This window comes from Barbatula barbatula (assembly GCF_947034865.1).
Source record: "Barbatula barbatula genome assembly, chromosome: 25".
NCBI classification, from domain to species: domain Eukaryota; kingdom Metazoa; phylum Chordata; class Actinopteri; order Cypriniformes; family Nemacheilidae; genus Barbatula; species Barbatula barbatula.
This window is the reverse complement of record NC_136788.1, coordinates 11,091,394-11,105,303: the sequence shown is the minus strand read 5'-3', so window position 1 is coordinate 11,105,303 and position 13,910 is coordinate 11,091,394. Positions and strand designations below refer to the sequence as shown.

At 37.1% G+C, this 13,910-nt stretch overlaps 4 protein-coding genes across 11 annotated transcripts; 2 read left to right on the top strand and 2 right to left on the bottom strand.

The window, feature by feature from the left end:
* Nucleotides 1–126: 126 nt before the first annotated feature.
* uqcc6 (ubiquinol-cytochrome c reductase complex assembly factor 6) lies at nt 127–937 on the bottom strand. Of its 2 annotated transcripts, none has more exons than XM_079450619.1 (3): nt 820–937; nt 459–607; nt 127–289 (listed from the first exon to the last, which is right to left on the bottom strand). In XM_079450619.1, exons 2-3 carry the CDS (start codon nt 564–566, stop codon nt 200–202), a joined length of 198 nt encoding a protein of 65 aa, XP_079306745.1. In that variant the 5' UTR covers nt 567–607; nt 820–937; the 3' UTR covers nt 127–199. The 2 variants fall into 2 exon arrangements, with proteins under 2 accessions (XP_079306745.1, XP_079306744.1); XM_079450618.1 differs by having other exon boundaries at nt 459–651; nt 820–919.
* Nucleotides 938–1,342: 405 nt separating this feature from the next.
* On the top strand, nt 1,343–4,649 carry tdg.2 (thymine DNA glycosylase, tandem duplicate 2). Of its 2 annotated transcripts, none has more exons than XM_079450256.1 (11): nt 1,343–1,468; nt 1,780–1,852; nt 2,060–2,226; nt 2,307–2,500; nt 2,591–2,660; nt 2,754–2,889; nt 2,993–3,075; nt 3,148–3,242; nt 3,335–3,506; nt 3,590–3,709; nt 3,789–4,629. In XM_079450256.1, the coding sequence occupies exons 1-11, from the start codon at nt 1,462–1,464 to the stop codon at nt 3,875–3,877; spliced, it is 1,206 nt and encodes a 401-aa protein (XP_079306382.1). In that variant the 5' UTR covers nt 1,343–1,461; the 3' UTR covers nt 3,878–4,629. The 2 variants fall into 2 exon arrangements, with proteins under 2 accessions (XP_079306382.1, XP_079306383.1); XM_079450257.1 differs by having other exon boundaries at nt 1,344–1,468; nt 3,801–4,649.
* Nucleotides 4,650–5,167: 518 nt separating this feature from the next.
* tdg.1 (thymine DNA glycosylase, tandem duplicate 1) lies at nt 5,168–10,845 on the top strand. Of its 4 annotated transcripts, XR_013786280.1 has the most exons (12): nt 5,196–5,309; nt 5,920–5,978; nt 6,870–7,039; nt 7,160–7,443; nt 7,570–7,639; nt 7,731–7,866; nt 7,949–8,031; nt 8,398–8,492; nt 8,566–8,737; nt 8,842–8,979; nt 9,058–9,369; nt 10,041–10,844. XR_013786280.1 is itself a non-coding variant. In XM_079450254.1 (11 exons), the coding sequence occupies exons 2-11, from the start codon at nt 5,920–5,922 to the stop codon at nt 9,192–9,194; spliced, it is 1,344 nt and encodes a 447-aa protein (XP_079306380.1). In that variant the 5' UTR covers nt 5,168–5,309; the 3' UTR covers nt 9,195–10,844. The 4 variants fall into 4 exon arrangements, 2 of the variants coding, with proteins under 2 accessions (XP_079306380.1, XP_079306381.1); XM_079450254.1 differs by having other exon boundaries at nt 5,168–5,309; nt 9,058–10,844; XR_013786279.1 differs by lacking the exon at nt 5,920–5,978 and having other exon boundaries at nt 10,041–10,845.
* On the bottom strand, nt 10,836–13,866 carry LOC306890485 (patatin-like phospholipase domain-containing protein 2). Of its 3 annotated transcripts, none has more exons than XM_079450258.1 (8): nt 13,591–13,866; nt 13,074–13,306; nt 12,878–12,943; nt 12,566–12,775; nt 12,396–12,456; nt 11,579–11,755; nt 11,383–11,500; nt 10,836–11,293 (listed from the first exon to the last, which is right to left on the bottom strand). In XM_079450258.1, the coding sequence occupies exons 1-8, from the start codon at nt 13,799–13,801 to the stop codon at nt 11,188–11,190; spliced, it is 1,182 nt and encodes a 393-aa protein (XP_079306384.1). In that variant the 5' UTR covers nt 13,802–13,866; the 3' UTR covers nt 10,836–11,187. The 3 variants fall into 3 exon arrangements, 2 of the variants coding, with proteins under 2 accessions (XP_079306384.1, XP_079306385.1); XM_079450259.1 differs by having other exon boundaries at nt 13,074–13,321; nt 13,591–13,683; XR_013786281.1 differs by having other exon boundaries at nt 10,942–11,293; nt 11,579–11,894; nt 13,591–13,834.
* Between the last annotated feature and the right edge of the window lie 44 nt (nt 13,867–13,910).

Sequence of the window (13,910 nt, the reverse complement as noted above, 5' to 3'; positions counted from 1 at the left end):
AATGATGCAAATTTGACAAAAACTGTTTTTTCACTTTAATATCACATTTTGCACTTTATATAACAAAGAAGACAAGGGGTAAGTACAAATAATTTTATTCACAGAATTAAATAAGAATTTTGTCTCATTTTACTCAGGTTTTGGGAGTCTTTACAACATTATGTGCATATGTACAGCAATTACAAAGCAAGTAAATGTGTCATTGTTTCTCCGAGTCTGTCGGCCTTTCTTTTAAGCCAAAAAGCTCTGTTCTCAGCTCCCCAGGTTTTGGTGGGACATCTGGAATCGTCTATAATGCAAGAAAAATACATGTATTGATAAATAACACTCTCTTTAGCTTTGTTGATTTTTCCACCTATCATTTTTGCACTAAATCCAATTTAATGTACACTATTTGGTCTACATTTTGTACCAGCAATACCTATAACAAATGAAAGTGCACAAAATATGACACTAACCAAATCAGGACGATAATACAGATGAACGACCTGTGCTCCGGCAAACATTGACAACATGCTGGCAGTAAGCATCCTAAGATATCTTGGCCAAGATACGCCAGCTGGCATCTTTAAATTCGGTGGGTTACAGATGCTCTGTCACTTTGCACCTATTGAAAGATGGTGATCCTGATAACCATTCAGTCCCTGTTACCTAACGTACATATAATATACGACACATAAATTAAAGAGAGTTTTGCTAGAAGGTCATTTCATCAGTGTGCTAGTTTCCTTGAAAAGTAGCAACAAATAATGATTTACTAAATTAAAGCACTATTACACGCAACATTTTATAGAATAAACTAAAAGAAGGTATACTCACATTCGCAAATGTATGTAGTTTATACCGTTGATATACGCAATGTTACATGTTCTTGTTACAGCTTGAGCTTGTCTGATTCACATGTTCAGACAGCTCAAATGATATGAACCACACACAGGGAGTACTGGTCCAAAGCCTTGGCTAAACAAATGAGGAAAGAAGTCTTCATTGATTATCACTCCATATCATACTATTACAAATGTGTTTGATCACTGATAAAACTACACAAAACACAAAATGCTTTAAATATACAAATGTGTTATACGTGTGTTACGATCTCTTCCTCTGTAAATAATGGTACGGTCTAAAAATGTGAAGCTTGCCAATACGACCCGTTGCCTAATAGTATAAAAGCACATTCAAGTTGTGCTTAAATTAGATTATTTTGTAAATGTTCTAAAAGTAAAAAAGCATAGTTGTTTTATACTATACATGGAGAGTAAAACGATTTGAATCACAAAAATGCGTAAACTATGTATGTTTCAATAAAATGAACTAATATGGACACTTTTATTTTGAATTTTCTCTGTAGCTTTGTTGACATTTTACACTAGCTTCATACATCATGGGTAGTATCATTTAGTACAGATTTTTTTCCCTATTAAATACTACTATGAAAACTATAAGCTCCGAAGAATATATATGGCAGGTAAGATTTACGAGCCTTTTGAATAGTAACGTGTCTGTATGAAGCGAAACGCGCTATTTTAATTTGTGCATGGGGGTCATTGATCCACACAGCTCTTTTAATGAGTGCAATGTGCGATCTGCATTGTCTTCGAAAACCTCATGTTTTCTGCTAAAAATGCTTTAAAAAATATAGTATATTTTGGCGTTTAATCGAGAAACTTGAGCCAAATCGTAATAAAACGGGAGCAACAGAACCTGTTAAACAAAGGGGAGGTGTGGTTTATCAGCTGGTATATCAGTAACTAAAACATGAATATAAATCTATTAAAGTAAGAACACCAATTAAGATGGAAGAAAGGCAGTATTCATCTCTGACGGCCCCTATGGATTATCTCCAGTACTGGTGAGTTTACCCAGCCCCAAAAGATCCCACAGAACATTTAGCTTATTAAATGCATTTATTTTGTAATGTGAATGATGTCCTGTTTTTCAAAGGGCACATTAGGACAGACATGATGAAATATTTCAAACATAGCGGAGGCAGAGACTCCATAAAAGTCATTATCCAGATGTTCATAGTGGTTTTCTCTTTTTCTTTATGTTTAATCAGGTATCAGACAAATCATCAGCAGTTTCATCCTGAGCAGGTGCCACAATATAACCAGATGGTTAATAATGAGGGACCAATGGAGGACAAAGTTATGACCAATTTATCAGTACATCAAAATCTTTATACGGATCAACAACAGCCCCAACAATTCCCTGTCCCGCTACCAGGTATGACCAGGCAGTGCATGTAACAAAATTGTGGATATTTCTGCAGTCCTGCTGTATGACTGTAAATGCTTGCTTTGTAGATCCTCCGCCGACACCTGCAAAAGGCAAGAAACGGGGTCGGCCCCTAAAAAGTGAAATAAAAGAGCAGACACAGAATGAGGACTCTCCAAAAAAAGCTAAAAGGACATTAGACAGATTCAATGGAATGTCAGTAGAGGAAGTCATGGCCAGAAAGCTACCAGATATCATCACCCATAATCTTGAAATGCTTATTGTGAGTTTCTGTTTATGATCTATAGATTTATATAATTTATTGACTTTTACCTGTATGTATATTTGACATTCTTTGCTATTTTTTAAATAGATTGGTATCAATCCAGGACTCTTGTCAGCCTACAAAGGAAGGCATTATCCAAATCCCGGGAACCATTTTTGTATGTTTTATTAATCTGATCTTATTCTTTGTAAAGTATGTTTATATGCAGGTGTTTAAAATGTAATGTATGTTTATGTGATTTTTTTTATAGGGAAGTGCTTATTTCTCTCTGGGTTGACTGATGAACAGCTAAACCACATGCAAGATCAGACGCTACCTGAAAAGTATAGCATTGGGTTCACCAACATGGTGGAAAGGACTACGCCTGGGAGTAAAGACCTCTCAAAGTAGGTTTTACATGAATGCTTTGCCATACGAAATGATGAAAATGAATATTTAGATGCAACATCCCAGGGACAATGTATACATAGAACCATAAATGTCTTGTAGTAAAGAGATCCGTGAAGGTGGTCACCAACTTTTGGAGAAGCTCCAGAAGTACAGGCCTTTAATCGCTGTCTTCAATGGAAAAGGTAAGAAGATTTGACTGTTAACTTTGTATTCTTTTATCTGCCGCATGCTTTAATCCTATTTTAATTTTTCAGGTATTTATGAAATATTTAGCAAGGAGATTTTGGGAGTGAAAGCTAAGAACTTAGAATTTGGATTGCAACCTTACAAAGTGCCAGACACGGACACGGTATGAGTTTCTTAATACCAATTGGATAGGATCTGAGCATTTCTTGTGAAAAATGCATATTAAATAATGTAACACGATGTTGTGTTGACCAGGTTTGTTATCTGATGCCATCGTCAAGCCCACGCTGTGCTCAGTTCCCTCGTGCTCAGGACAAAGTGCACTTCTACATTAAGCTAAAAGAACTCAGGGATAAGATGAAGGGAGTGCACGCTACTCAGGAGATCCAAGAGACTGATTACTCTTTTGATCTGACTCTGGCCAAAGGTAAAGTATATTGAGAATTTTTTTAAATTAAGTATTCTTTTAATCATATTGTATTAAGCAAAGTTTTTTGGGGGGTTCTTCAGAGGATGCCAAAAAAATGTCAATCAAAGAGGAACAGCATGACCCTGGATATGAGAAAACCTGTGGTCATGGATCTTGGGAAGAACCACAGCCAGCATTCGGTGTTCATTCTAATGGAACAGGTAGATATTTTGTACGTCAATTTAAATCATGATTCATATCATGATTTGTTGGCTAGTTATAATGAATATAAATCTGTAGATCACGTAACAGACAACCGGTGGACAATGCAGCCGTTTGCGGACCAGATTCCAGACATCAGATGTAGCAGCAACAATGAAACAACCTGAGAAGAGGTTATCATTATTGTCTGTACCACATGTATGGAGAAGGACCAACAAGGACACTCTTTTTTTATTCTTTTTTATTTTTAAGTATTGTCATAATGGGTTATTTAATGTCCATGAATGTGACTTTCATTTTGTGCGTTTGGTAAACAAAGCTTTTTAACAAAGCTTGACTGAACTTATCAATTCTCTGAACACTGAGACATTGCATTTCGTGCCTCTGAAACTTTATGAACAGGTTTAGTGACTTTCGTTTGCAAATATATTGCTCTATGCATATATTTGACACTGATATGTACAAATAGAGACTTTAAGTATAACAAATCCGCAAACCACTGTTCTATTATAGAAGGTTGTAGACTTTTATAGGTGTATGCCCTCAATGCATGGTTATAAAGTAGTATTGCTGATGGCATGCTCAGTCCTACATTAGACCTACAGCCCTACAAGGTGCTTTTTTGTAAAACGGATGACTTGGTTTACCTCAACTGTAAAATATTTCATAGACTTTTTAGAAGTGTCATTGTGCACGTAATGAATGTGCATGACTTGTTGTGTGTAATAATTCTATTTGGTACCATTTATACCTTCTTGTTACATCATAATAACCGTTTAGCATTTTCATTGCTGTGAGAATGCATTATATATTATGTGTGTCATAATGTAAGTCTGTTTTTAAAGTTTTATTTGTTTTTGATTGTGTTACTAATGGGAAGTTTTCCAACAATAAAAAAATATTAAAAGGAGGACACATTATGTTTTCACGTGTATACACATTTATAACGTCTAAAGTGTACAAATGTAAGTAACAGAAAATACCATGATAAACCATGGGCATTTTTCGTTATGGAATAATATTTACTTTAATCATAGAATTGAAATTATACAGGGCACTCAAATCTGTTTCTGATGCAACGAATATGGCTGTAAACCTCGAAGAAGGTGTGTTAATATTCATTATTGCATTAAGGAAATGCTTAGTTGATGATGCAAGGAGAACGTGGCTAAAAAAATGACGAGCTTTATTTTGACATTCGGTGTAGAATTTATGTGCAGCCAATGGGAGGCTTTCCTTGAGACTTTTAAACGTCAGGGGGAACAGCGCATTGATAAATCTTTTAGGGGGGAGTGCAGTTCTCTATTACCCTCTAAAAACGTATGAAATGAAATGCATATACTACATTCGAAATACTCAAGTTTAAATCTTATTTCTCTCACATCAAATATCCTTTATTCTGACTGTTTTATTACAAATAATAGCACAAATACACATACTTTGCCTGCCCGGTCGTAACCCAGTATCGGTGCTTTGGTACAGCCCACTGTCAAATTGATTTCTCGCTTATGGTCTTGTCTTTGTTGCTTTCGCCGGGTTTGTTCGTAAAACGAGAAAATCAACATTTTAGTGGACTATCGTTTTAATCGTATAACAACGGTATGTATACATTTCATCAAGCATAGTTTAATTTTAAATGCATTGTCTTAAAACGCTTTTTACATCGACAGAAAGCGTGCTGCATAGTTAGCTAGCGACCATCATTCATTGTACTCAATGAATTGCACCGGGCCAGGGTTCGCCGACCATGCTAACAGTTTAACATTCTTTTGTTAACGAAAAATAAAGGATCGTTGCAGTTTTCTTGTATTTATAATTATAGATTGTTACGTTATTGCTAAATGTAGTTTTAGATCTCTATATACTAGCATTGTAATCTATTGCTGGTGGTAAAATAGCATTAGCATTATTATTGGAGGTTGATTTGTGCTGGTTGACTTACGTTACGCGGAGTAACTTATGTAGTTAGTGAACCCAACATATCCAACTCGTCTTTTCATGTATTATTGGATTGTGTACGTTTTGGCATTCGTTAAAAGGTATAATTAATATGTTTAGAATATTTAACCGCGACTTGCCGAAGATCTAATAGGGTGCCATAAAAGTGCCACCTATGCAGAAAGGCTGGTTAAAAACATTCCCCTGTGAAAATACCACTGAAATTGCTCTTGAATAAAGACAAATATTGATTTATTTAAATCCCGTAAAGATGGATGAAAGGCTGTATGGATCTTTGCCCAATGCCCCTTCGGAATATCTCCAACAATGGTGAGTGTCCCATATTTGTCATCAATTGGCAACAATACGATCCCAGTGATTTTATAACATTCAGCATTTTCGTTTGATATGAATGCTACTAACCAGTCTGTATCTGCTTGCAAAACGACAACAATGACTGCTCATGCTTTATTATAAGGAACCTATCTTGCTGTTGCGAGGTGTGTTATTGTTTTCAGTGCACATGATGTTCTTCTGCAGTTAACACATTTTTTTTGCAGCTAAATGTATTTCCAGGTTTAATTTAATGAGTTGCAACTGACCTAACTAGATAATTCCACCTAGTGTTTGCAGTAATTTATCATGTCAGTTGAATCTATTTGCATATTATTAACGGTCAAAGGAATTGCTCACCCAAATATAAAAAATCATGAATACAGCTTATAAATATAAATGACTCGCCCTTATGGTTTTTTTTATAGAATTTTAGTTGGACACAAACAAATAATAGTAATTTAAAATGCTGTTATAACCCCCTTATATGGGGTCAACATGGCAAAACTCCAAAAAGCACAAACATCCATCATTTATTTAATCCAAATGACTTCCGTTGTTTAAAATTGCTGACGCTAAATGGTTTTGAGATAAAACGTACATTTCTGATCTTTTTAGTTCATCTTGTGACAAGATGTCACATGTTTTTTGTTTTCATAAATCACGTAAGAACCAATGAGATTTGACTTTATCCACATGCCACACTGTTCTGTGTGTTGCCATGAATAGGCGGCTTACCGAATAACTAAATGAGCTCAAAATATCATTTACAGAAGAATGTCGTGGGGGAGTAAATTATGAGAACATTTTCATATGTGTTTGAACTACTCCTTTAACCAGTAATGTGCCTTTTTTACATAAGTTTGTCCTGTTTTATTTTTGAAACAGGGTTCAGTCCGCTCAGCAGCATCTACAGGCCCTTCAGGCGCAGTATCCACACATGGCTAATGGCAATGCTCCCTATATGATGGGGGGTCCCAGAGAAGAGGGGGGCATGCAGCAGATGCCTGTACACCCAGAAGATGCTGCCCAGCAAGAGCCTGGTGCACCACAGAAAGGTAGTTTGTCCATTTGTATTTTAGAAAGCATATCTATATGTCATTCAAAGGAACGTGCGATGGCTCAAAACATAATGTTATGGGATTTATACTAAATAGAATTGTTTCCCTTCTCCATAGCACCCGCTAAAGGCAAGCGAGGAAGGCCAGCAAACAAAGAACCAAAAGAACCCAAAGCCCCAAAAGAACCCAAAGCCCCAAAAGCCCCCAAAGCCAAACCTGGACCTAAACCCAAGAAAGCAAAGGAGGATAAGGAGGCCCCACCTGCTGAAGGACAGGAGAAAATTGATGAAACCTTCAAGAAAGTAAGGAGGAAAGTGGATCGCTTTAAAGGCATGTCGGAAGAGGAGGTCATGAAAAAGACTCTGCCAGACATCCTTACCCCCAACCTGGACTATGTCATTGTGAGTTTCCAGGATTTCTGTCAGGATTTTTTTTTTAAATTAAAATGTTGCAAGTTTTAAATTTTAAGTCGAGTTTGTGCTGAAAGAGATTTAAACAATGTGTTTCTACTTATTTTAATGATCCAGATTGGAATTAATCCGGGTTTGATGGCGGCATACATCGGAAGATGGTTCCCTGGACCAGGAAATCATTTTTGTAAGTACACTGGAGTTAATTTTATCCTTAATGTGGTTATGTTTGCACATAAAAAAGGTAATTGTTGAGAATCTGCAAATGTATTTTTCAGGGAAGTGTCTTTTCCTGTCTGGATTCACTGAGAAGCTGTTGAATCACATGGATGACCATAGTTTGCCTGAGAAATATGGCATTGGCTTCACAAATATGGTGGAAAGAGCGACACCAGGAAGCAAAGATCTCTCGAGGTATCACAGATGACAGCTCTGCTTTCATTTAGGGCTAGAAAAATAGTGATGGGATGTTCCTCTAACCTGTTTTTTTCTGTAGTAAGGAGCTTCGAGAGGGTGGAAAAATCCTAGTGGAAAAAATCATGAAATTCAAGCCACTCATAGCTGTTTTTAATGGGAAATGTGAGTATATGCCCACAATATATAATGAATAAATCAATATGCTAGTTGTACAAGATGTTGCCGGTGAGTTTTTGGGACGCAAATGGGGTATGGAGAAAGGTGGATTTTTGGCCAGCAAGTATGGGTGTTCTTCAGATAAAAAGAAGGTAATATATCAGCGATTGGACGTATCCTCTTTACATTGCTGAGAACTTTGTTAAGCCAAAACAACTCGATGGTGTTATACAACCAGAAATGAGTCTGCCGACCCTGGCGTGTCAAAAACATACTGGCGCCATCTTGAGCAACAAGCCTATTGGACCCCGCTATTGTTTTACCCATAACATCAAATGCACATAACGAATTTCAATGATAATTTTGTTTTAGGTATTTATGAAATGTTCTGCAGAGAGATATTTGGGAAAAAACCCAAAAAGCTTGACTTTGGACTACAGCCTCATAAAATCCCAGATTCAGACACGGTAAAGAACCTTCAACATGATATCTTGTATGACTGAACTCGTGATAGAATATCAAAGTCAACGTTTTTTTTAGGCATTGTACCTGATGCCCTCTTCCAGCGCTCGCTGTGCTCAGTTCCCACGTGCTCAGGACAAAGTTCACTATTACATCAAGCTAAAAGAACTCAGGGACCAGCTGAAGGGTGTGGTCAAGAGTAAGGACATTGAGGAAGTGGATTATAGCTTCAATCTCGGCTTGGCCAAAGGTATGATTCATTTAATTTATCTTTAAGTGAGAATTTTTAATCATAAATTAAATTATGGACTGTAATGCTGTATAGTCATTAGCACCATTTTTTCTATCTAACAGAGGATGCTAAGAGAATGGCTATCAAAGAAGAGCAGTATGATCCTGGCTATGAGACGGCATTTGGGGGAGTTTATGGAGAACCTGCCCCTGATATGGATCAAAGCAATGGATTTTGTAACTTTGCATCTGAGGAAACAGGTTGGTAGCTTTTAGGATTTTACGTTAAGCTAATGTTTTTAGGAGTGAAATTTTGACTTTTTTGTGTTCATCCTTCAGGAGAAGCAGCCGAGAAGGCACCTACGAATCCGAACCCAGTCGACCAAGTTCAAGATGGTCAGTGGATGACGCAATCCTTCGCTGATCAGATTCCAGACATCGGCGGTTCCTCTCAAGCCCAAACCTGGGGTGTATGAGAACGGACCATTACGAGGGACTTCATGTGAAGCCTGTTGGAAGACTTCCCACGCTCTTCCACAGACGCCTTGCCTCCTGTCAGCTCTTCTAAGAACCTACACCAGGAGTCTTAATGTGCACTGGTTTCCATCTCCTGTGCTTCACTGAGACCGTCTGTTACTTTTTAATTACACAATCTTATATCAGCGTGATAAATCACATTGGTTATGTGGACTGGATATAAAGAATGATGTGAGGAATCGCGGTATGATGCAAAGTGACCTAACTTGCACAAGGAGAGTCCAATGGCTGCTAAAGAGACTGAACCTCAAAGCTTCATTTGGATGCCTTCATGATCTTGGATATCTATCTAAGAAGAGACTCTTAAACACGTTTTTGCAATGGATTTAAATTAGATCTTTTAGGAAGTAGTAGGGGTGTAACGGTACGTGTATTCGTACCGAACCATCACAGACAATCATTCCTATGCCCTACTTCTTCGAAGGACAGAGCCCTCGGAGATTAGGCTTAGGAGTGAACAGGGCATTTGCGTGCCATTTATGTAGATGTTTGGAAGGCATTTGGCAAAGGAAGTAACGTAATTTCCTCATCATCTTCAGCTGGCATCATCCTGTGACAACGAAGCATTGTTTTCCGTTAGCAGATGTCGCTGTTTTAATGGCATAACTTAAGCATAAAACCTAACTGTTTGCAGTACACAGTACATTTTAAATGCCCTGTTCATTTCTAAGTCTAAACTCCAAGGCAGTTGGAGCTCTTGGAAGGAAGTAGGACATAGGTATGATGATGACTTCATTGGGAATTTTCCTCGTGACGGTTCGGTACGAATACGCATACCGTTACACCCCTAGGAAGTTGCATTTCTATGGAATTGGAGTATTTACTCATCTTTTACATTAATGGTTTAGTGAAACAGTCTCCGATTCTGCTCCTGGAGGGCAACTGTTGAGTTAGCGCCATCTCCAAGACACCTAAACTAGTTAATCAATGTCTTCAGGTTTACTTGAAAATGATGGGTGGGTGTGTTTGATTCGGAGTGGAACAGGACAGGAGCAGAATTAGACACATGTGGTTTAGAGTTATTGTTACTTTGAGTAGTTTAGTGTACAGTGGTTTAGAGCACTGGTTTTATTGAATTTCATGTGATATCAGGGACTGATACTTGATTTGCTCATAAGGCGAGTTCATTTCATTTGGTGTGTAAATAAGATTACACAATAGTTTTAAACCCAGACCTTTTTAAACACCATTTACACTATAAAACCAATCCAGCAAGACGAAACTTTAAATTGTATTGTTTTTTGTTACTTGTGTCAAGATAAATTGGGGTCTTTTTCAGATGTTGGAATATTCTGGCATAAATGAAAACAACACAATGTTACAATTAGTGATAATTGTACATTCAATATTTTCTCTACATGTGTTCTTTATAAGGAAGTGCCCTGTCAATGTTTAAAATGTGAACACTTCGCCTTCCGCAGTACTGTAAGTCACAACACTTTGTTACAGTTTATACAAGTGAACATTTCTGGGCTTCTCTTGAACATGCCATAAATTGGGGATTCATCAAAACGCTCATACGTGTTGCTATTTTTTAACCCGTTGTAAACATGATTATCTTTTTTGTTCATTAAAACACAATTATCCTGATGTCTACTTGTGCATATTTGTCTGTAATAGTTCAGAATTTTTAATGTTATATAAATATAAGAATATATCTGGAAATAATGCAAATTTGATCATAATAGATTTTAAGTGTGTCATTTTTTATTACATTCTGACTTAAGTTTAAAGAGCATAGACACTTTTATTCCAGACAAATCTTAGTAAACAGTCTATCAGAAAAAAGGATCATGAGCTTGTGCTGGTCAGTCAGTAGTGTCTGAAGGTAAAAGCCTTGAAGAACGTGAGACACCTTTGCGTATAAATGACATGTGGAATACACCTTTTTAAAACTATCACACCTTTGAGACTTAGGATGTAAAATCAAGATTAAGTTCTTGAGAAAGTTCTTTTCCACACTGATCTGATCCCCTCAGTTGTCATCTTGCATATGCTCACCATATTGGACCATATCTGAGGCGACCAGTCAATAAACCTGAGTGTAGGCACCAAACAGCACAAAATCAGCAGATGTTATTCCATTTTTAGTTCTAGAATCTAACGGTTTATGAAAGAAAGATGTACCTCAACAGAATGATGTAAACCATCTCACCCGGCAAAATGCACCACATTATAAAAGAGACAAACTTCACTGAGAAAGAACCTCTTTTTTCATATTCCTTCATGTATGCCTCGTGAAATACTGGAAAATAAAAAAATACATCACATGTTCTAGTTTTTCAAATAAGGGTTAATAATGTTGGGTGATCAGTTGCCTCACCTTCATTGATGGATTCTGGTAGGATATTTTTAGAATGTTCAGTCACTTTTGACCACCCTGTGATATCAGGGTCTTCTGTTCTCTTGTTTTCCTTAATGTGTCTCCCGGATGATTGAAAATGATCCCATTTATTAGTGAGGGTTAACTCACGTAGTGGCGAATGGAACTCCAGGAATTCTGGTAAGCAAGGTAGTATTAGATCTAAATTAAAGCAACGTCCAAAAATCCAGAGTCAAAGGGAAAGTTAAATAAAAAATTAAAGTTCTGTCATCAGTTTAACCCCCAGATTGTTCCAAACCGGTATACACCTTTTGTTCTGCCAAACACAAAGGAAGATATTTGGAAGAATGTCAGTAACCAGACAGATCTCATCCCCCATTGACTCCCATAATATTTATTTTCTAGACTATGGACGTAAATGGGGGATGAGATCTTTTTGGCGAGGGAGAGTACATTTTAATTCTCATTTTTTGGGTTAACTGTCCCTTTAAGTATTTTTAATCTACTCAAGTACATTTTGTCTTGTGTTTTATTTCAATACATTATAAAGCATATATCATTTTACTCCACTGCGTTTTATAAATATTTTTTGTTTTTTTTGAACTGGAATACATTACATTAAAATACTTAAGTACATTATAAATTAATATTATTTCTACTTGAGTATTAATGGTACAAAATGTATTTATGAAACATAATTGAGTAAAAAGTATGATAAAGTATGCTTTATAATGTAGTAAAGTGTCAAAACATGATTAAAACAGACAATACCGTACTGTCCACATTTGCAAAAAGCGGCTCATTCCTGGTTACTCACCATTTCCCTTAAAAAATAGGAAAGCATCCTCATATCCATTCTGATACATTTCAGCCATGACCTTATTAAAGGCAAAAGAAAAGAAAAAGAAACAACTTTGTATTTTTCTTACATATACTGTGTGTAAAATCAGACATACATGTAAGTCATATTTATCTCCAAAAAAGTACCTCTGGTCCTGGAGGGAAGAATGCAACGACCACCCGGTATGCATTAATAAAGTTGATGTGAATGCTGACGTTATTGTAATGTATTTCATGGAAGTTAAAGGGGTTGCCGTATGGAGAGATGTCACTCTCTCCCGAGAAAGGAGAGACTGTGATGGTGTTGCTCAGATTCGAGTAAGGCATGTTGTCACTTAATGCTCCATCGACATACCTCTGAAAGCAGACGGCAAAACATGATGAAACTGAAACAATTGCATTAATAATTGTGCACATTAATTTGTAGCATGGGTCACTTAAGTGGTTTTGGCTACGTACGATTCCATGATAGCTTGGAGGTACCACACCACAATACAGTGGATAAAAACAGCTACAAACAAGAGCCTGCATGTGAAGATCAAAGTGTGAATCATAAATGTGAACTGATCCACACTAAATCTTATCTTTTTAGATAAATACAGTTACAAAGAGTTGATATGTGTCGCATTCCAGACAGTGTGCGTGGGGAGTTCACCTGAATGAGATCTTCTTTGCTGTCAAACTCAGAAACCAACACATTTGTCCCATCTGAAACTCGTGTAAGGGACACACACAGTCGCCCAGTGGTGAGTAGGTGGGCGTTGTCGGGCAGGTCTCGGATCAGGAAGGTTCTAACTATGTTCAGCAGGTTAAAGGAGGGATGCACAGCACCCAAAGTGCCTTTTCGAGCCTCTCGGGACATTTCCAGCAAATTTTGACAGGATTTGGCTTAAAAAGTTAGATCTTTAGAACTATTAGCATCACCGTAATATCCATCAAAAGGGACAAAAGAAGGGTTTATACTGTATTTTTTATGACTCTGGGCATGAAGCAATCTTTGTGACTGCCTTTTTTACATAATTTGCTTGTACTGGTCACTACACAAAAAGGCCAGCTTTCTGTTTTGTTTAAAACATTGTCAATTAAAAAAAGTATTTGTGTTTGTAAACAATAATGCTTAGGACCTACTGTATAAAAAAAAGAAATTAAGTTAACCACAAATGAAAACGTACCTGGAGACATTTTACATGCTACTATTGCTCCCATGAGAGCACCAGATGACGCCCCACAAATCTTTTTCACCCCGTCGAGAAAGGACGGGGCACGTTCAAATAAACAGCTATAGACTCCACAGTAGTACGCCATGAGAAATCCACAGCCAGCAAATGAAATATTCCATTCTGTAGAAGACACTCGCATGTTTTTCAACACTATACCTCTCATGTCACAAGGAGTGCAAGGAGTCAATCAGTCTCTGCCAACACTATTGCGAAACCAAGTTTACACATAGTGTTGTAATAACAAGGGTCAAGTACTACAGAAGGGTCAAGTA